Genomic DNA, 22,253 nt, shown 5'->3' on the forward strand with positions numbered 1-22,253 from the left:
AGGCACTGGAATTCCTGGTTGGTGGCAGCGCTACAGGATCTAAGCTGGTAATTAAGCTTAGAGGATTCATGCAGGTACCCAAATTTTGGATGCTAAGGTTCAGATTTGGGAATTATACCTTATGACAGATGCCATACCACAGCAAGCGTGCAGCCCGCTCAGCTCAGCAAAACCACCACTGTTGTGTCCTGCTGGCAGCAGATGGTGCAGTAGGATTGCTAACCATTGTTATCCACCGCTTCCGCTGCAACTCTGCTCTCCAGCAGACGCCACACCATGGCAAGCAGGGAACCGTTCAGCTCACAGTCACCACTGCTGTTGTGAGCATTGTAAACACCTCACACGTTATCCTTGAGTACATGCAGAACCAGGCTAAGAGATGTCAGCATGAGGAGGATTTTGATGAGGACATGGACACGGACACAGATGTTCCTGAAAGCACAGGCTGTGGCAATTGGGACATCATGGCAGCACTGGGGCTGGCTGATGCAGTGGAATGCTGATTCTGGTCTGGGCAAACAAGCACAGACTGGTGGGACTGCATAGGGTTGCAGGTATGAGATGATTCACAGTGTCTGTAAAACTTTTGCATGCATAAGGCCATTTTCCTGGAACTCTGAGAGTTGCTTTCCCCCATCCTGGGGGCTGCTGTGATCCAAGTAGCCAGGGCAATCACTAGCCTTCTGCTAGCAAGGGTAGTGACTCTGGGAAATGTGCAGGTCATAGTGGATGGCTTTGCTGCAATGGGGCAATAGATGGAATGCATATCCCCATCTTGGCACCGGCTCACCTTCCCAACCAGTACATAAACCACAAGGGGTACTTCTCAATGGTGCTGCAAGCACTGGTGGATCACAAGGGACATTTCACTGACATCTATATAGGATGGCCAGGAAAGGTGCATGACACTCACATCTTTAGGAACTCTGGGCTGTTTGAGCAGCTGCAAGAAGAGACTTACTTCCCATACCAGAAAATTACTGTGGGGGATGTTGAAATGCCAATAGTTATCCTTGGAGACCCAGCCCACTCCTTGCACCCATGGCTCATGAAGCCTTACACAGGCAGCCTGGACAGTAGTAAGGAGCAGTTCAACTATAGGCTGAGCAAGTGCAGAATGGTGGTAGAATGTACCTTTGGATGTTTAAAAGCTTGCTGGTGCTGTTTGCTGATGAGGTCAGACCTCAGTGCAACCAACATTCCCATTGTTATTGCTGCTTGTGTGCTCCATAATAGCTGTGAGAGTAAGGGGGAGATGTTTATAGTGAGGTTGAGGCAAATTGTCTGGCATCCGATTACAAGCAATCAGACACTAGGGCGATTAGAAGAGCACAGCTAGGTGCACTGTGCATCAGAGAGGCTTTGAAAACCAGTTTAATGACTGGTCAGGCTTTGGTGTGACAGTTGTGTGTGTTTCTCCTTGATGCAAACCTGCCCCCGTTATTTATTTTAAATGCCCTGTAAGCCAACCACCCTCCCCTCTTTGAAATAAAGTAGCTACTGTTTTGAAACCATGCATTATTTCTTTAATAATTACAAAAAAAAATTAAATAGATAAGGGAGCCTGGGTGGGGTGGAGAAGGAGGGAAGGACAAGGCCACATTGTTTATTGTAGCCACACTACACATCAAACTGCTTGAATGACAGCCTTCTGTTCTTGGGCCATCCTCTGGAGTGGAGTGGCTGGGTGCCCAGAATCTCCCCCCCCACACATGTTCTTGGGCGTCTGGGTGAGGAGGCAATGGAATTTGGGGAGGAGGGTTGGCAGTTATACAGTTGATGCTGTGGGGGTCTGTGCTCTTGCTGGCTTTCCTGCGGCTCCAACACATGCTTCATCATGTCTGTTTGCTCCCCCAACAGCTGCTTCAGCATGTCCATTTCCTCCCCCATTAGCCTCAGCATTGCATCTTGCCTCTGCTCTTCGCACTCACTCAATTCTGTCCTGGCCTCTGCCACTGAATGCCTCCATGCATTGAGCTGTGCCCTATCAGTGTGGGAGGACTGCATCAGCTTGGAAAACATGTCATTGCAAGTGCGTTTTTTTTTCACCTTCTAATCTGTGATAACCACAAAGATGGAGATGATAGGGGGAGCGTAGAAACATTTGCACCTGGGGGGAGATAAAAAGGGAGAGTAAAATTGGGTTGGCTTCTTATGCCTTTGTAATATGTGGGAATGTTTTCAAACTGCAGCACCTCCCTTTCCCAGAGCAAGCAATGGATTGGGTTTCACATTTAAAAGGAGGGGCTGCAGTATTCAGGTAGATGTGCAGCACACACCTGCCCTCACCCCACAGCATGGCTATTCTCTGGGGGTGATCCCTTCCCTCCTCCCCCTGCCATGTGGCTATTCTTCGGGATGATCCCTTTTAGCCAAACGCAAACAGCCCAGCATGAACGGGGTCTTTTTACTGTTCCCTTACAAAAATTCCCCTATTTCAACCAGGTGACCATGAATACTATTGCTTTTAAACCCTGTACTGTATTTACAAATGTGCACTCACCAGAGGTGCCTTCTCTGGCCTCAGGGTCAGGGATCCCATCTTGGGAAGGTATTGGCTGTAGGGTGATGAAAAGTTCCTGGCTGCCACGGAGAATGGATTCATTGCTTGCCTGCTGCTCATTCTCCTCCTCCTCATCCACAAAATCCTTCTCCCTGTTGCATAAGACTCCCCCCTTGCAGGTGTCCATGGACAGTGCTGAGATAGTGGTAGGGTCCCCACCTAGAATGCCATGAGCTGTTCATAGAAGCAGCATGTGTGGGGCTCTGACCCGGAGTGACTGTTTGCCTCCTTTGTCTTTTGGAAAGTTTGCCTGAGCTCCATAACTTTCACCCGGCACTGCTGTGTGTCCCTGGTAGCCTCTGTCCAACATGCCCTGTGAGATTTTGGCAAATATATTTGCATTTATTCTTTTGGATCAGAGTTCTGCTTGCACAGATTCTTCTCCCCATGCAGCAATCAGATCCAGTGTCTCCCTTTCGGTCCATGCTGGAGCTTGTTTGCGATTCTGGGACTGCATGGTCACCTGTGCTGCTGAGTGCAGCTGAGCTCACCATGCTGATCAAACAGGAAATTAAATTCAAAAGTTCCCGTGGCTCTTCCTGTGTACCTGGCTAGTACATCAGAGTTGAAAGTGCTGTCCAGAGCACTCACATTGGAGCACTCTGGGACAGCTCCCTGAGGCCAATACTGTAGATTTGTGTCCGCACAATCCCAAATTTGACCCAGCAAAGTAGATTTAGAGCTACTCCCCTCACCAGGGAGGAGTACAGAAATTGATTTTAAGAACCCTTTAGGTCGACGGAACGGAGTTGGTTGTGTGGACGTGGTCATTTTTTAAATTGACTTAACAAGGCTAAATTCGACCTAACCCCATAGTGCAGACCAGGGCCAAGGCAATCCCCAAGAGAGAAGAGGCTATAAAATCGCTGGGAAAACTTCCTAGTTTTTCTCCTCACACTAGTGGAGGAGACCATAAAGCCCTAACTTGTAATATTTACTTGGCAGTTCACCTTTATTAAACTGATCTACTTAAAACAGACTTCAATTTTCAAGGAATGTCATTTGTAGCTGCTGCAGCTCAGGAATTCGATTATCTGTGAAGCTAATGAGCCATAATTTAGCTGTTGCATATACTATGAACTCTCCAACAGTGTGGGAAGAATATTTTCAGTCAAATGGCTATTAAGAGCTGGATGTTTAAAATATGTTCCAATATATATCTTTACAAGAAAAATAGCATGCTGTTAGGAAGGACATGGCTTTCCATTCATAATTAGAGTACCGTTCCTACAAACTGATTACATGAAATTCCTAAAATCATTAGTATGAGACAGTGAAATCTGTGCAAGTTAACACCCTCGTCTCAAAAATGCCTTTCTTGAGATCACTTCTGTATGCAACCAATTCAGCATTCTTTGAGAGCTTGCTTAAGACAAATTTCAATGCATTTGCAAGTGTTTATAGGAATAGTATTTTTGATAGGTGGAATAACCCTTATCAGTGTTAGCTGAAATTGTGTATGTAGCAAGAGAACAATATGCTCCTTGGAGTCAATCATTCATTTTTCTGAAACCTCAGGAAATATTATCACATGTACAGGACTAATCGTATGTTGATAATAAAGCATAGCCCTCCTGCATATATTGGGATTCAAAACAGCCTGATATGCAGTTGCGAATCTGTCTGCGGGTGGGCACTACTAGCTTTAGATTTTTTAGATTCATGACAAGCTACCAGATGCTCATCTTATGGTTTAATTCTCTGATTCTGTGGTCCTTAGGCAAAATTCCTGCTTTAGTTAATGGGAACTGAGTCTGTTTTAAAGAGGTTTGTGGTTTAGCTATCAGGTATCCTCTCTAGCACGTGGATAGATAAATGCATGCTAGACAAGAAATCTTCCAGATAGATTCAGCAATATAGCTCTTGTGACTAAACACAATTAAGATGCCACCTGCTACCAAATTGGCTCCCATAAATTGAGAGGAGGGGAAGGAGGTTCATATTCTCATAGGCAGAGGAACTCACCAGGACAGGTATGAGCTCCTACAAAGCCATCAGAATAGAGACCTCTTTATAGCTTAAAATACACCTATTAATTGAAGTACCTATCTCTTCCCATCATATTGGAACCACTGTGGCTTCACACTTACGATTTAATGGACTAGATGGGGGCTATAGTCTGAGAAAGGTAATGTAAAAGTCACTTAAAAATTCAAGAGTAGTAATTAAATTTACCATATTATTTCCCACCCTAAGTATAAGGAATCCTGCAGATGGTGGCACAGTAACGGTATAAATGCCCGCTCTTTTCCACAGTCCCCATTGTGAATACATATACAGGGAAGTTTCATCTGACTTCAGATTCTGCTCAGAAAAAAATTAAACGGGAATGGATTATTATTCATGAAACAAGAACAAAGTTAGTCCTACATTGCGGATGATTTAAGAGTTTTGGAGCCTATCACACAGAGTACTTCCAGTCTGACCTTGACAATTCCTTTATTTTCCAAACCAATAACCACACTTACTGGTTCCAAAGATAACAGCAGACTGAGAGCCTAGTAGAGTGAACAGCAGGCCCTGAGCAACCTATTACTGCCTGGAGAGTAGCCACTGCTACACGGTCTTGTCAGCTAATAAACCAAAATTAATGCAAAAGCAGGGTACTGCAGGAAACACATAAGAAACAGCATGTATATCCCTGGATCAGATTGGACCCTGAGTCAGTCAACTTTCACTGGAGTTGAGTTCCAAGCCCTGTTACTTTTCCCCAAACTGCAAAACCTTAGAATGTGGAGTTTGCTGACAATGTCTACGTTTTGGAGCTAAGACACCTGTAATCTGTCAAAAGAGTTCTCAAAAAGAGAGAGGCTCTTTTAAACAGGAACTCTTAAAAGTGCACTGTTCCAAAATCCCAACAGAAATAAGTATCCTTATATTTGTGAAATAAACTCCCAGAAATTACATGGTAAATTAGAATATGCCATACAAAATGTAGATGCTGTCTCAATGTCTTTTTTGTACCATGCCATACCTATCATATAATACTGATATGCTCCAGTTGAACACAAAAGCATTTTGATATCTATTTTCAAAATATAACCAATAGCAGTCTTGTAAAAACAACTTTGTTTAAAATAAGACTGAAAACTAGTGATTTTGGATGCCCATCCTTAAAAGGATCTGGTTTTCAGAAACTGTCATGAATCCACTTTCAGAAAATCAGACCCACTTTAAACTATATTAAAATGGCTTAAATTGGCATCCAAAAATCACTCATCACTTTTGAAAATCTTAGCCTATAGCACTACAAAGCTGACTTGTGCAAAAGTGGTGTGTGAAGAAATAAGTACAGAATATAACTCTGATATCTAAGATTGTCTCCATCCTAGAATGTGGGCCTTTCAACTGAAGACCGTTCAAGTTTACAATGGGAAAATCTGTGAGCACAAGAGGTGAAGAATGAGAAAAGAGGATTTACATGTAACTATGTCTTAGTAGAAAGAGTGGGCTGATGTTCTCCAGACTGGTTGGTTAATATAACTCAATCCCAAATGCTTAACTCTAATATCCTATTTGTAGGTCAGCCCTATGTTTGTGTGGTAGTTTTGTGATGGTAGTAAATTCTACTAGAGGATATAACGAGATCACTATAGTTGAAACCTGGCCTTTGCAGGTGATAAGCTAATTCAATAAGCTTCTATTCTGCCAGGGAGGAATGACTAGGTCTATATTTAAGATGTGAGCACAAACAGTAGTGATCACAGCTAAATGCCTTTTGGTCATTCAGTGTGAAATGAGTCAAGCTCTCAGACAGGTGTCAAAGACACAAAAACTAATTGGTACTTGCAAGGCCAAGAATTCAATATCTGTCATGACTGAACTACCAGTTCGCTCTAGAAATGACCGTTAGGTCACTATGCCATGGCATAATGAGAGAATGGAATGTGCAAGGCTGCACCTGGTCTATTTAGAAAAGGATATGAACTTCAGAAAATTCAGAACTGTCAATTTTCAAGTTCTTTTTGAGCACTAAATTCACGTTTAGACAGATGTCATGGTGGACATGACAAAGTCAGAGTCACTTTAGAGGTCACTAATATGCAGTGTGTAAGTGAAACTCTTCCTATTCAATAATTTTGGTAGTCTGGAATGCACTTTTTTTTTAAAGTGACAGGTATTTGTAACATACAGCCTGGCTATTTTGTTCTTTTTCATGTGTGTCTAGATTATACAGTCTTCTTTCTACAGGTAATAGGAACAAAAAAAAAAGTATATATAGTATGTGCAAAATTCAGATTATCTGTAATATAGAGTACCTTGAGATTAAGATAGTCAGGTTTTATTTATATATACACATAATAGTTAAATGATTTTGTTTTTAATGTGGAAGTTGAACAAAATGCATTAAAGTATCAGATTCCATAAGGCAATGCGATTGGCAATTCAAGGAGGAAGAAAATTCTAGGGGAAAGTAATTATGTGCATCAGTGATTCTGTGGTGTAAACACTGGCCCAGATTCTAGATGCAGCCTTAAAAGTTTTTCTTAATTTTTGGAATAACTCTGTGTGCGCATGTGGTTGTGTTGTTTGTGTGAATGGGGTGGGGAGGTGTTTTTGTATTTTTAAAGTGCAAACTTAGCAGTCATAATTGTATGGATATATTAAAAAAAGACAAGCCATTAACACTTCCAGAAAGGAATTGAAAATGATTTCCGCTTTATATAATAGTGCATTTACCCTGGCAATGTATACGTATGGTTTTAACGTGATATTTTTTAAAGATGATGATCTGATTATAGCTTTTTCACATTGATCTCTACAGTGTATTTTATATTTTGGATATGTATTTAAGTACAAAAATGTAAAAGGATGAGGTCACATGCAAAACAAACACTTGGGTAGGTGCATAGAGATTTTTTTTTTTTAAGCGTCTGAAATACCTGACTGACGTAGATAACATTATGCTAGTAGGGTTCTGTCCTGCTATCAAGGCAAGCACGAGTGGGTTTACTTTTAAGACCCTGGGAATGTACTAAGCACCATACAAAACAAGTAAATAGTTCCTGTTCCAGTGAGTTTGCAGTCTAATTGCATCTTGCACCCACAATATCCCTTCATTGCGCAAGCATTTCCACTATTAATAGCTTTAGTGAAACCAGTCATAAGTGATCAGCTAATCCACCACCAAATAGGTTGTTTACTAGAGGTGAACTATAGCTGAAGATACAAAAATTATATTGGGAAGTTTGGAAATCTTATAAGGGGTTGCTTATTGGAGGTAGACTAAAGCAAGTGCATATTTTTTTGTGTACACATCTACCTATATCTCTTTATTTTATAAGTGTGTGAGAATTTCTGATAGTCAATAACCATATTTCAAAGTTCTTTTCTAACTACTTCTGTGATTGTTTACAGCAATTGCTATATCTTTTTGCAACATTATTAATCAAAGAAAAATTCTTCTTTCCAGCAGCCTGCACTGATAGAATACATCCTGTGTTTTATCAGACTTCCATAAACTGTCTCTAAAAGTTACTTAACATCTTTCATATTTGACTTTATCTTTTTAAAAATATAAACAGTGGTTTCAAAACACTTGTCACTACAGAAAATTGTATTTTACAGTATTCAATAGTTTAGGAATGCTACAAACACCAATAATACTTGTTTCTTGTGTGGGTGAAGTGAACATTCAAGATAAGAGCAGCATCAAAAATTACACCTTTGTTACTAAAGCTCTTTTTTTGGACAAATCAAGAGTACTGGTGTGTGTTCAGAATTGATGCAGAGAGTGGAAAAAACAAAACATGTTCCATGTTTTGGATAACTTCCTAGACAAAGACCTAGCTGACTTCTAAATTTCCTGATAATGTGATGTGGCTCCCATGATACTCAGACTTCTCTGCTCTCTGGCTGGTCAGAGATGCCTCTGGTGCGTCATCAGTTATAATTTTCCCTTCTCCATAAGGTTTTGTTTTGCCTTACAAATTTGTAGTGATGACACACAATGTTCAAATAAGTGAAAGATTTTCTTTGAAGATGTTTCTATGTTTTCAAAACAGCTTACTCAGACCCTTTTGCCAGCAGGGAGGGGATGTTGAGGCACACTTCTCTGATTCAGTTATAGCTCTCCTGATTAATTTTCAAGAGTTTTCTTTCTGATAATAAAAGTTATCAAAAGAGGGTATAGGCTGTAATAACTACTCTACATAAGTAAATTTCCAGGCAGAAGGTCCCAGTCTTTGAACTTGCTTGGTAAATGTTATAATCACTACAAGAAACACTTTACACTTTCAGGCAGTAGCATCCTACATCCTAAAAGCACAGTAAGCAAAGGCTGTAGGTTTTCCCCTATTCCCTTTTCAGGGAAACAGTCGTTTTGGCCAGGACTTCACACTAAAACTGCCTTTCTGGACATTGATATCTAATAAGGGAAAGAGGTGCTGGAGGAAAAAGGAAATAGTATCAATAAGAGGATGAAATTGGTGGCATACAGTAGTGGAGAGAGAAAATGGCACAGGGTCAGTAGTGATGTGGGGAAAACACATTGATGATGGTCTGAGATGGTCCCTTGGTGTGGTATAGATACAAGGTTATGCAGAGGGGGGAGCTGGAGCTGGAGCTGGTGGGATGGAGATAAGGTAGAGCATGTTGTAGAAGTAGATGGTAAGGGGCCCAAGATGGGGTGGGGTAGGGTGGTGGTGGAAGGGGATAAAGTGGTGTGGGTGGAGGTTTGAGTTAGGAAGTGAAATGAGGGGAAAAGATGATTGCAGGTAGGTGGATGGTAGCAGGCTTGTGGGGTGAGGTGGGGAATAGGGGATGAGGTAGGTAGAGAAGGGGGGTGGGGTGGAGGGCAGGGTGGTGGATGGGGAATGTGGGCTGAGGTGGGAGGCAGTGATGGGGGGGGGGCTGGGGGCGTGCGGTTCCCCTTACCGAAGAGGCTGTTGCTGAAGCCGTCCCAGAGGCAGCCGGGCGCGTCCCAGACCCAGCGGCTGCGGAGGCAGGACACGAAGGTGAGGGTCCCGCCGCAGAGTGAGCCGAGCAGGTCGCTGAGGCTGATGTTGAGCAGGAAAAGGTTGGTGGGGGTGCGCAGCCGCTGGAAGCGGTAGTACAGCACCAGCACCAGCAGGTTGTTGCACAAGCCCAGGATGCCGATGGTGGCGATGAGCAGCGCCAGGAGCTCGTAGGTGCTGGGGCTGAAGAGGAGCAGGTCCTCCTGCTGCCCCGGACCGGGCGCCAGGCTGCTGCTGGCGCTGCTGCTGCTGTTCCCGGAGTACATGGCTCCGGGGCTGGCCGCCGGCTCACAGGCGGAGGATGTCCACGCCCAGCGCGGCTCCGGGTCCAGCAGCAGCTGCTCCCTGCTGGCTCCTCATCCCACCGCCGGCTGCTGCCGGCACCAATGAGAGCGATAGGAGGAGCTGCCACCTCCCGCCGCCAGGTCGGTTCCTAGTGGCCCCCCAGCGGCGAGCCCCGTTAGCTGCGGGGTCAGACTGGGGCGTGCGGGCTGCGTGCCGGGTGTGTGCTCGGGCGGGGCCGGGGCAGCGGGGCTCCCTTAGCTGTAGGTACTCACAGGGGGAGGCCCCGCTGGGAGCGCTTGAAAACCCACCGGCGTGTTGCCGCCCAGACCCAGCTCCGCGTTAAAACGCGGCAAAATCCGGTCTCCTGAGAAGGGTTGTAAAGGTACTCAGCGCCGATGCTAATGCTTCTCGCTTGCCGGTCCTGCAAACATCTCCCACCTGCCCAGCTTCAGGATCCATTTCACTGGGACTGGCCAGCAGGGCCGGCTTAGGCCTATTCCACCAATTCCCCCGAATCAGCCCTGCACCTAAGAGGGCCCTGCGCCCAGTGAGAATCCCTTCCCTGGCTAGAGGCACCTTTTTAATTTTTACTCACCTGGCGGCACTTCAAGTCTTAGGCGGCACTTCAGCGGCAGGTCCTTCAGTGCTGCTGAAGACCTGGAGCCAGTGAAGGACCCACTGCCGAAGACTGGCAGCACCGTCCGGTGAATACAAGCCGGACGGGTTTTTTTACATTTTTTTTTTAAAGTCATCCCTGCAGGGCCCCTTCGAAACCGTTCAAATTGGGCCCCACACTTCCTAAAGCCAGCCCTGCTGGTCAGGGTGCACACAGCTGTTTTCTAGCTGGGTCCGTGTGTCCAGTTCTCTTTGTGCCTTCCGCCTGGAAGACATTAACTGCGTGGAGAGAAATTCCCTCTGTCTGCTGGGGGCAGAGATAAGCTTTATGCCAGTGGCCCTGCCCTTGCCTTTGAAAATCTCGGGAGCACCTCATTTCATTTAATTGTCGTTAGAAGGGCAGACACAAGGAAGCAATTGTTTAAGCAGTATAGATGTCAATTATGTCCTATCATAATGGAGGAAAGAAATGAGACAGAGAAAAGGAACCTCACAAATAATGTAGTGTGTAGGTATAATTCTGAGCTTTAGGAGGTAATGCAGGGTCTCATTGGTATACATCTGGTAACTCTGTTGGGCCCTGATCCTGTAAAGACTGAGGAAGGTGTTTAGGATTTTGCACTGTGAGTAGTTTGGTTGAAGTCAATAGGACTACTCAGTGCACAAAGCCAAAATGTGTAAGTCTTTGCCAGTTCTGGGCCTTGTGTAGTACCTCAGTATGTCTATTTGAGTCTTCTGTAGAACTCATACTCATCCATTTAGTCTTCATATTATAGATGTGGTATATCTGTCTAACTGGGTGCTTTGTAATGGCACTGTGTTATCTGAAAGCCGCTTCCTCTCCTCATTCCTGTTGATAGTATTTTATAAGAGATTTCTGCTTTTGTAGGATTTATTTTAAAAAAAAATAAAAGGTAGTAACTGAAATTTCCTTTGTGAATAATCAGCTTGAGGGAACATCTGTCTAAATAAATGAGATTGGGTAGGTGAATTTCATTTTCATTATATTATCCTGCCTTTCAGTTTTCCAGTGTCACAAGCAAGAGTCCAGTTTGGTCACCCCATATGTCACCCAGCTCCCTCCAAAATGTCAGATTTATTGTTTTGCATGTACAAACATTGGGGCTGATTTGTACTCCATCATGCAAAACTTCCATTGGGGGAAGGAATGTGGGATTAAGCATGTTTTCTCTGTTATACAGTTCACAATTTTTTTTCTGTCAATGTTAGAGCAGCAAACAGAGAAAATAGTAGGTGTGTGCTATATAGAGGTAAATTGGGCTGAGCCAGTCTGCCTTTCTCTAGGGTATGGTTTCAAACTCATTTCTTTAACAAGGTTCTGATTCATAACTCATTTGTGGAATAGCCCTGGCTGCATGTCCTGGGAAGCAAGCCACACCTGGATTATTTTTTCATTTAAATATATGCAGCCTTATTACTGAGAGGGATAGGCTGAGAACTTGGTTCTTCAATGGAGTGGCCATATTTATAAATAACATTATGTTTGTGGTGGTGGTTGCCTTAGAAATACATACAAAATAATAATGAGGATTCTTGGTTTGTCATGGCAAATTTTATGGAGCAGAGCAAACAATCATTTTAATAGTAGACAGTGCTAAGAATCACAGGTCACATTATTTTAATTAAAAAAGCCTACAATTTGCAAACAAAAAGTGTTCAAAGCCCATTAAATAACATTTGGCCATTAGCTGAAAACAATTTAAAATATCTATACCAGTCCCTGCTAGCTCTGCTTTCCTGATTCAGCCTTGGCAAAGGCAGCAACAGCAGCTGCCTTTTTAATATCAGCTATAAACACATGCCATGATTTTTTCCTAAAAGCAGGATTCATGATCTTTCTGCTCCTCCAGTAATGGACAACTAGCCCTAATTATGAATTGTTTTGTTCCCTTTAAACTCTGGACTTTGTGCAGGGTGTAACTTGTCAGCTTTGAAAATTCTGAGTTTAAGTTACCACAGAGCATGTGTAAAAATACGACAGTATGAACTCATGGGATCCATGGGTCTTGTGATGGCCATGTTGAAAATGCAGCCTTAATAATGATACAAATGTTGGTGTAGCTTTTATAGAACAGATGTAAGTCAGAGAGCAAAACAGTCTATGTAATGCTGGGCTCTGTCCAAGTGCTGGATTCTGGGATGCACTTAGGGGTTTCTTATCCCACTGAACAGGTTTTTATTATCAAACACCTGGGAATGAGCAACAGGAAGCTCCCTGGGGAGGCCTTCTGGATTTCCAGAAAATGAAAGAGAGCAAGAAAACTAAAAAGTGGAATTGGACAAAGATCACATCTCAACGCACATAATTTTGCAATTCTTGCAAAATGAAATAGATCCACAGATATGCAGCTGGTCTAATGTTTGACCTGATAATGCCTAAATTATTAATCTTGTCAAACAGGGAATATTTTGTAACTGTTCTATAATGCTCCTTCTGTAGGTCTCCATGTCATTTACAATGGAATGAAGTTATCGTCATTGTCTTCATTTTGCAGGTGGGGAAGACTGGGGCACAAGGAAGAGAAGTGACTTCCCCTGGTGTTACTGCGTCTCTGAGAACAGAACACATACTCCTAACTCTCAGTTCAATGCTGTATTTACTAGAGCATATAAAGCCTCACCAGAAAGCAGATCCAGTGCAATTACAATACGGATAATCTCATTAACTCTTTAGCCAATCCCATTCTCAAACTTTCAGGCTGTTGTAAAGCTACAGGAAATATATTTTAGAAGAGATACATCCATCTTCATTACACTGCTCTCTTTTCTATTAATTTATTTGTTTGCCAAACCCTGCTTGTCTTACTTGTGAGCAAGTAAATGGGAATACAGCAGAAAGACTTCACCCTGAATGTTATAGTTGCAGGAAGGGAGAAACCACAACCCATTATGTGGAGCTCCGGAAATGAATTGGTGTGTAGTGTTATTGCAATGATTATTAATTGAATTCCACTGAAAACAGCTAGGGATTACAACATGCTGAATGTGAACTCAGAGGACAAAGACGTACACAGTTGAGCTTTTAGTCAGATGGAAACAGTTGAAGATGAGATGCAAGCTCTCTGACCCTCAATTATAAACAGGGTCCCTGAAATTCACCAGTGTTTCATGGATCATTTCTGCAGGAGCATTTTTATAGATTTGTTGTCAGTTATGCATCACTCGTATGTGTTGGCAGAATCCACTGACTATAAATTTTCAGAAAACCCAACATCTTATGTGCATGTAAAGAAAGTTAGAGTTCCAGCCAACTAGCACATAAGCAACATTTAATTATTGTAATGTCAGCAGGTGATTTGAAATTTCATTAAACCCACTCCCCTTTTAATATTCCTGGTGGTTTGAAATATGTTTTGGAATCTCAAAGTGCAGCATGTTTGGTTCGGAAGCTGAGGTTGCAACAGTGAAGTCACTGTATGACCTTTGGCATGCTGGGAAATATCAGCCAAGACTCCTGACTCCCAGACCTCTACTTTAGAAACAAAGCAATAATGGTAATCCTCAAAACTGAATGGGATTCTGTGACTCTCAGTTGGAGGCTGGGAGTGGAAGAGAAGCATGTTTTAAAACAGACCTCCCCATTTGTTCATTCTCCTGCACTCTGCTTTCTGTCTTCCTCACCTTCTTCCCTTCCATTTCTCCTTTCCCTTCATTTTCTTCCCAACAGTATTCTAGTTTTGCAGACTCTCACATGTCCTATCTCCCCATTTCAGAAACACTGGATAAGCCAGTAGTGAGAAGAGACACAGTTAAGAGATTGCTGTCAGTGTTTCATGCATTCCATTTCAGGAATCAGACAAAGCTCGTTTCTGAAGCCTGCTCTGAATTCTGAAAATCCAGGGGACTCTGGTTATAACAAAGTAGTGGTAGAATTCTGTGCAGCCGGCCCACAGAACTCTTTAAAAATGATTACCCTGTCTTCAGCTTCTTAACTAAGATTGTTACAGCTGTCTCTTAGCATTTGTTTTCTTCCTTGTTCTTTTAGCCATTCTTTAGCCTGAAAGGCAGATGGAAGCCCAGTGATTATTCACCGTTTCTATATATAGCTACAACATATATCAATAGAGCAAGGGAGAAACTTAAGGACAAGGGAAACTTTTTGTCTATTCACTACCACTGAGAAGTAAAACAATGTCTTTAAGCAGCTATATACATGTTGCTAATGCATACCATTAATGTACATTTTTATAAGTAAAAGGTACAATTTCAGGGCTTGCTCCTGCATAACTGTAATCCCTAATCGTGTAAACAAGTCCCATTTTAAGGGTTTTCAGAATCAGGTCTTAATTTTTAAATAATAATCTGTGTAAAGTGGGCACATTTAAAGAGCGTTCAGAAGTCAAGATATGCAAAACTAGAAATCCAAAATACTCACGGTAGTGACAAGGCTGAGAAAAGAATTTGGAGCCAGCCCTATTCACTTAAATGACCACATCCTTGCACAGCTGAAAGGGGCTTCAGGACCCCTATGTTCAGGGTGCGTAGGTGAAGATAGCTCTTCCCCCGAATGTTGGTTTAGTAAAAAACAATCCAGTGAAGTATGGCATAGATGTTGTTGCTTTGGTATTCTAAATTTCAGTTTTGATAGAAATTATTTATTTTTAAAGGAATAAAGTTCCCTATCCATTTTTTCAATCCCACCACTACAGCTTCTTGCTAAAGTGACAACTTGGAAATCAAAATGATTAGAAATGGACTCATCTATCTTCATTGCCCAAACAGAGTGAAATGCACAGTAGAAGGTAACAGCATAAATAGTGCATAAGAAACAAGATTTTTTTAAATTGTCCTTTAATAATTTAAGACATCATTAGTGGCACAGGGAAGAAAATGCATTTAAAGAACAAGGAGCCCAATATTGCTGCCATAAACACACACATTGAAATCAATGGGCAGGAAAGTGAGCCCATGTGAATTTTAACTTGATAGTGTCCCATTAGGGTTAGTGTAAAACCCTTAAGTTTGCATTTCCTAACTCTGAGTGTTTTCAAATGGTGTAGAATTTCACAGTAATGATGGAGAATCCCACTGAGAGCAACTGATTTTTGCAAATAACCCAGGCCCTAATCCTGCAATTGCATTCTTTGGGGCAAACCTCTGTACATGTACCAAGAGCCATTGACTTCTGTCCTACCCCCAGAAGACACCAGATGTGACTAAATATTGAGAAGCTAAGAAGATGGTTGTCTGGAAGCTCAAAGGCAGAGGTTCCTAAAATGACATTAACTCTGCCATATTCCACATCTTGTGTATTTTATTTATTCGTTTCACAGTACAGAAAAGGGGGACAGATAAAAAATACTCTGCAATGTGGCCAAGTTAACATTACTGCCTTCTCAGTGTTACAGTGCTCAGACTATCAAGTTGTATGCAAACTTAGGCTATGGAACAACATATTCTTGTTTGTCTCCCCCTTTCCTTCCCTTCTATTGCTTGTTCCACTTAATCATTATGTCTTGCCTTGAATTGGACTATAAACTTCTCAGAACTTAGGCCCTGTATCTTCCTACGTATTCGTACGGCACCTAGCACAATGGGGTCCCATCTTGGGCTTTTGAGCACTACCAAAATGCTATATAGAGCTATATCTTGCACAATAAATCCCTTCTATTGCAGAAGGCAAGAGATAACAAAGCTTAACTCTTTTATAGAGAATTTGTCATCCAAGGCTGTTCAATTTCTTTACAAAGACGTGTAACATTTTGTGTATATTACAAATGGGGAAACAAAGGCTCAGCCCAAGGCCACAGATGAGTCAGTGGCAGGACTGGAAACATAACTCAGGACTCATGAAGCAATATACAGGGTGCACAATCCTAAAAGCTACTGTAATTCAGGTTCAACAGACAAGAATTCCAATGAGAAAGGGAGAGCCCAGTTGTTCTCTGGTGTGGTTCCTGCCCAGAGAACTGTGTGCAATAGAATCGGGGGTACACTAACCCGGAGTTGTGCCACAGCATCACAGCTGGAGAACCATTGATGGGAATAGCGGGTAGGTTTCCTGGATCACTTCTTACCTCTTGCAGGTGCTGATGTTATCTGTTCTGCCCAGTGCCAAACACTCTCCTTTCTTACATTTAACCCCCACTTCTATTTTCCATTGGCAAAGCCATCTCTAGCAATGATATTGCTCAAGTAGAGATAGCACAAGTTAATGTCAGTTAGCTTCTGAAGTCCTTTGAGGGTTCAGGTGGGTGCTAAACTACCAACACTATTCAATACAACCGTCCATCTTAAATATGTGATGCAGTCAACAAGTTCTATTGATGACAAAGCCAAAAGGGACAGACTTGTGTAGAACATTCAGAGGAAGTGTACAGGGGGGGGTTACAATAGTCAAATGATTTTTTTAAAAGTGATAGGTGACCCTCCGCATATTTTGAGACATGTAAACTATGAAGTTGTTAACATCTACCGTTAGTAAAATCACTAGCATTTGTAGCCCATCAGTTTGACTGAGATTACTATGTGGTTTTAAAGTTATGGCAAGAATGGTGTGATAAACTCAGGACAGACAGCTGCAAGGGAGGAGTAGGAATCAGTCCCAGAGGGTTAAAAGGCCCTCCTCCTTATCAACTGGGAGGCAACTACAGGTCAATCAGGTTCAACTGAGAAAGGGTTAGCAAGGTAGCAATTAGAATCAGCTGAGGGGGAGCTACCTGAGGTTAATTAGTATCAGCTGATTCCAATTTAGGGCTGCCTGAGACCTTTTTAAACCCTTCCCTAGGAGGAAGGAGGCAGAGCAGAGAGAGAAGGAGCCCTGCTGCCAGGAGTGTAGGAGCAGCAAGACAGTGAGCCTCTCCAGGAGAAGAGGCAGTACTCTCTCCCTCAAGGGAGTAAAAAATACTCTAAATAGGACTAGTGGAGATACGGGGAGCAGACTCCCCCTTTGTCCCATGGGGGGACTGCATTACCCAAGCCTGTCTCACCAGGGCTAAAAGCAGCAGAGGCTGGGGAGACTGAGATGGTGCCTTGCCACAATGGGCATTCATATATGGTTTGATTCTGCAAAGTAATAAGTGCCTTTCAGCTTGCAGAATATTCAGGTTGCTCAGCACCTCACAGAATCAAACCTATGACTACTAAGATCGAGAGGAACGCAATTTGATCATGGCAAGCCTGGATGCAATGTGACAGTTTACAACGTCAGGGACAAGTTCTGCTCTCCCATGTAGTTCTGCTGATTTCAGTGAAACTGCTCATGTGAGTAAAATGAGTAGGACTGGGTCCCCAACATATTCTTTCCAATTTACCAGTTGGCTCATGCATAAGGGTGTTACCTCCATGAAATTGTGTAGTCACTTGCTTGACATTAAATTGTTTCCTTTATTGTAAGATTCAAAACTGCCACCTGGCTGATTTTTGCAAAGTGTTTTTTTTCCAAGTTAATTTAATGTTCCAGATTTATTACATTGGGGACTGAAATCTGTTATATCCTGCAGCCATAGAACAGGTAGCAACAGAATGAACTTTGCTGCACTGTTAATCATCGTACCTCAACCCTGACCTGGAAAGACCACTTTGATAGGGCAGTGTCCATGCACATCAATCCCAGTAAAATAAGCCAGTTAGCCTAAATAAATAATGGAAAAGATGATACAGGATTAAACGGATAAAGAAGAGGAATATAGCTAATACCTGTCAGCATGGTTTTATAAAAAATAGGTTTTATCAAACAAACCTGATTTCATTCTTTGAGATTGCAAGTTTGGTTGATAAAAAGTAATTATGTCAATGACTTAGACTTTTGAAAGCTGTTTGATTTAATATTACATAACATTCTGACTAAAAATTAACACTATACAATATTGGTAGAACACATGTTAAATGGATTAGAAACGGACTACTGACAGATCTGAAAGTAGTTGTCATTGGGGAAAAGAAATATCACTAAATGGGGGTGTTTCTGGTGGGGTTCCAATAGGAACTGGTACTACACCCAATGCAATTCAGCATTTTCAACAATGATCTGGAATTAAACATAAAATCACTGGTACTAAAATTTGAAGATGACACGAAGACCGGCATAATGGTAACTAATGATGAGGCCAAGGGCAATCATACATAGTGTCCTGGATTGCTCTGCAAACACGCATTCAAACAAAATGCATTTTAACACAGCCAAACACAACGTTATTAATCTAAGAACAAGGAGTGTAGGGCATACCTACAGAATGGGGGCATGTATCCTGGAAAGCACTGACTCTGAAAAGGATCTGGGGCATCATAGTGGCCAAGCAACTCAGCATAAGCTCCCAGTGTGATATTGGGGGGGAGGCGGGAAGGGTTAATGTGATCCTTGGATGTGCCAACAGGGAAGTAGTGAATGGGAGTAGGGAGATGATTTTTACTTCTGTCTGTGGCATTGGTGAGACTGATAATAGAATACTGCATACAAGTCTGGGGTCCACATTTTAAAAAACATGGAAAATTTGGAGAGGGTGAAGAAAAAGCCACAAGTTATTCAAGGACTAGAGAAAATGCCTTACAGTAAGAGCCTTACCTCAATCTGTTTAGATTCAATCTAAAAAAGATTGAGGGGTGACTTGGTTAGTATCTATGCACCTTCATGGGAAGACAATACTGGATACTAAAGGGTTCTTTAAAATAGAGGCAAAAAGTTTAACCCCAACCAGTGGAAGCTGAATCCAGACAACTTCAAATTAGAAAAAAAAAGGCACATTTTTAGCACTGAAGGTCACTAATCGTTGGAACTAACTGCCAAAGGAAGTGGTGGATTCTTCATTTCTGTGCCTTCAGATCCAGTATGGATGATCTGCTTAAGCCAAACACAAGTTATTGCGTTCAGTACATAGGCACCAACTCTGTGGGTGCTCTGGGGCTGGAGCACCCATGGAAAAAAATAGTAAGTGCTCAGCACCCACTGGCAGCCAGGGTCCCTGCCCCACGGTGATTAGCTGTTCAGGGTCATGCGGGAGGAGGGGGAGGAGCGGGGGCAGGAAGAGGTGGGGGAGGGGTCAGAATGGGGAGGGAAAAGGCAAGACAAAGCAGGGCGAGGAAGAGGTGGACTGGAGGTAGGGGGTTTGGGGAAGGAGTGGAGTGAGTCTGGGGCGGAGGGGGATCAAGGACACCCCACCCCCCAGGAACTCTCAAAGTCAGCACCTCTGATTCAGTACAAGTTAATTGGGTGAAATTTAATGGCTTGTGATACAGGAGGACATACTAGATCATCTAATGAACCCTCTTGGCCTAAAATCTATGAATTCATGATGCCTTTGCTATGATGGCTAACAAAGGAGTTAATTAGGGCCCAAAGTGATGGTGGCTGATTTGTTTTTGGTCGGGCTCTTCTAACTGGGTTTTCTCATACACAGCTTTATCATCAGATAAGACCATTACATCTGCACTGATAGTGAAATTAAAGGAATAGATCATTACGTGAATTACTAGGAAATAAATCAATGGTCACCTGAGCTGCCAGTGAGGATGTCTGTTCTAGAAGAATCCATTGCTTTGGGATGAAAGGTGATATAATTCCCCAATCAACAGTGTTGCTAATTTATTCCCCTGCAATATTTTGGAATTTGTTGGTCTTGGGAATGTTGATATAGGATGGGACAAATATCTGCTCTCAGAGCCGATGTGGTACTTTGTCAGTGGAGCTTTCTGTTGATAAGTTAACATGTGCCTCAAAGACCAACTCTGTGTAGCTTTAAAAGTGCACAGTATTGTATTGCTTAATCTGCAGATACATTTTATTTGTAAACCAAAATAGAAAAAAATTACACTTAAGATATTATGGTAGTTTTGTTAATACTTTTGTGCATAGTTGTGTGTGTGTTACCCACATAAGGCAAGGTATGTTCTGTCCTCGGCATTTGCAAAGAGTCCGTTTCAATGACGTTACACCTCTTTTTTATTATGTCTTGCTGTTCCTTAAATCTCACTTGAATGGATTAAAGGTATCTGAAAAGCCCATTTAATGTTTGTAGAACACTTGGAAAATGAAAAGCGCTGTAAATGCTAAATAGGATTAATTCAGCAGAACCTCTGTACTATTGCACTAATGAATGATGAATCAATGCATTCCATAACGGACAAGTAAGTCAATGAACAAATAATTTTTTAAACAAAGCTAATGCCTCACAGTGTACTTTGCTATAATTGAGCTATAGTTCCATTTTATGTATGATCTGTACTATTATATATTATGTGTACGATGAGTATAATAGTCAAGTAAATTTAAAGCAGCATTTTGTAAAAATAAATCTTAGTAACGCAAGACTTGTCAAAGATTTAGCAGCAGTGTGCTGTACAGAAGTGGACAGAGACTGCTGCCTTGGTACACATTATAAAGTGCAAAGACCACTGAGTGAGGATGAATGAGGTTTTACTGGAACTGTTTCATAGGTGGGATGTTGTTCTGTTTTACAGATAAGTTTAGCAACTTGATATATTCATACAAGAAGTAAGTGGCAGAGTCAGGAATGGGCCCCATTCCCCTGACTAACCACTGGACTGTGCTGTGTCCCTTAGCACCGTTGAGAAAATGGTAAGACTTTGCAATGTATAAATATGGTCAAACACTAAGTCCTTTGACTATTTCATATTAACATTGTAGTGGGGGGAAAACAACACTTAATTTACTCTACCCCAGAGGGATATAGAAAGGAAGATCTTTTTTTTTTTGTGAAGTCTAGAAGGGGCTCAGAATCTACCATGGTGGTGGGTACAGTGTAAGACCCTGGATAGAATGCAATACAATCTAAGGCACCAAACCTGCCATGAAGTGGGGAGCCTCACTGAAGTCAGTGGGGCTCCATGTGGGAGCAAAGTGGTGACCATATGCAACAGGTTGCAGGAAAGACTTATGGGCCCAGTCATACTCCACTGAAGAAAATAACAAAAGTCCCATTGTCTTCAGCAGGAGTAGTACAGGATCCCGAAGGGACAAACCAGTACAATAATATAATAATACCTAGCTGTCATGTAGCACTTTGGTTTGAGATCTGCTGATGAAAATCAATTAACAAACAGAATGGCTTATGGGTGTTACCCCTTGAATATGTCCTGGAACAATAGGTGCATGTGATGGAGGTGTATAAACCCCACAATGTCAGTGATAGGGTTAAGTGGAGCTGGATAGCCCAATTAGCCCATTCTGAGACCTGGAAGGGAAAGAGGTAATTAAGGATTAGACCCAGGTGGGGAGAATCAGACTGGGTGGTGTCTATAGAGGAAGCATGAATATAAAGGGGAGGACTGAGAGTGGAGAACTACAGTAAGATACATACCTTGGGGCTGGCCCTGAGAGTGAAAAGGTTACATGAAAATGACAGCGAGGCCGGAAACGGTCAAAAAGAGGCTTCTCAGCAATAGACTGTCGAGAAGCCGCACAAGGAGTCAGCCTTCCCGAGAGAGGCTTGGAAAGCATAATGCTGGGAAAGGGGCCTGTAGACAGACGTAGGAAGGAGCATGTCTTAGTTGGTTAAACACAGATTCCCAGGACTGGAACCCAGAGGAGAGAGTGGCCTGGGTTCCCCTACCATCTCCAAAAAAGGGGGATAGGAACCCTGAGAAGAGGAAGCAAAGACTGTAGAGCCCAGGCTGGGGCTGTGACTGATGACCTGATACGGGACCATGGGACTCTTTACTACCTTGCAAGGAGTAAGATTATGAACAACCTGGCTGGAGTTGTGAAAAGAGACCAACTGTCATACTGCCAAATTGATGTCTGGGGTGGAGGGGAACTGAAGTGGAGTCACTGTAATGTCCTGCCCCGCCATGAGGGGATGCACTGGCCAATAAGTTCACTCCATGACAGTGCTGAATTAAAAATACTTTGCAGAACA

At 42.5% G+C, this 22,253-nt stretch overlaps 1 protein-coding gene across 1 annotated transcript in view; it reads right to left on the reverse strand.

Annotated features, from left to right (window-relative positions):
• OPN3 (opsin 3) overlaps positions 1-9,785 on the reverse strand; it is a 23,169-nt gene extending 13,384 nt beyond the window's left edge. The window contains exon 1 of the mRNA XM_032771095.1: positions 9,440-9,785. Within this exon, the coding sequence (XP_032626986.1) occupies positions 9,440-9,785 (346 nt within the window). The remainder of the gene's footprint in view (positions 1-9,439) is intronic.
• Between the last annotated feature and the right edge of the window lie 12,468 nt (positions 9,786-22,253).

This window comes from Chelonoidis abingdonii, chromosome 3 (genome assembly GCF_003597395.2).
Source record: "Chelonoidis abingdonii isolate Lonesome George chromosome 3, CheloAbing_2.0, whole genome shotgun sequence".
NCBI lineage: Eukaryota > Metazoa > Chordata > Testudines > Testudinidae > Chelonoidis > Chelonoidis abingdonii.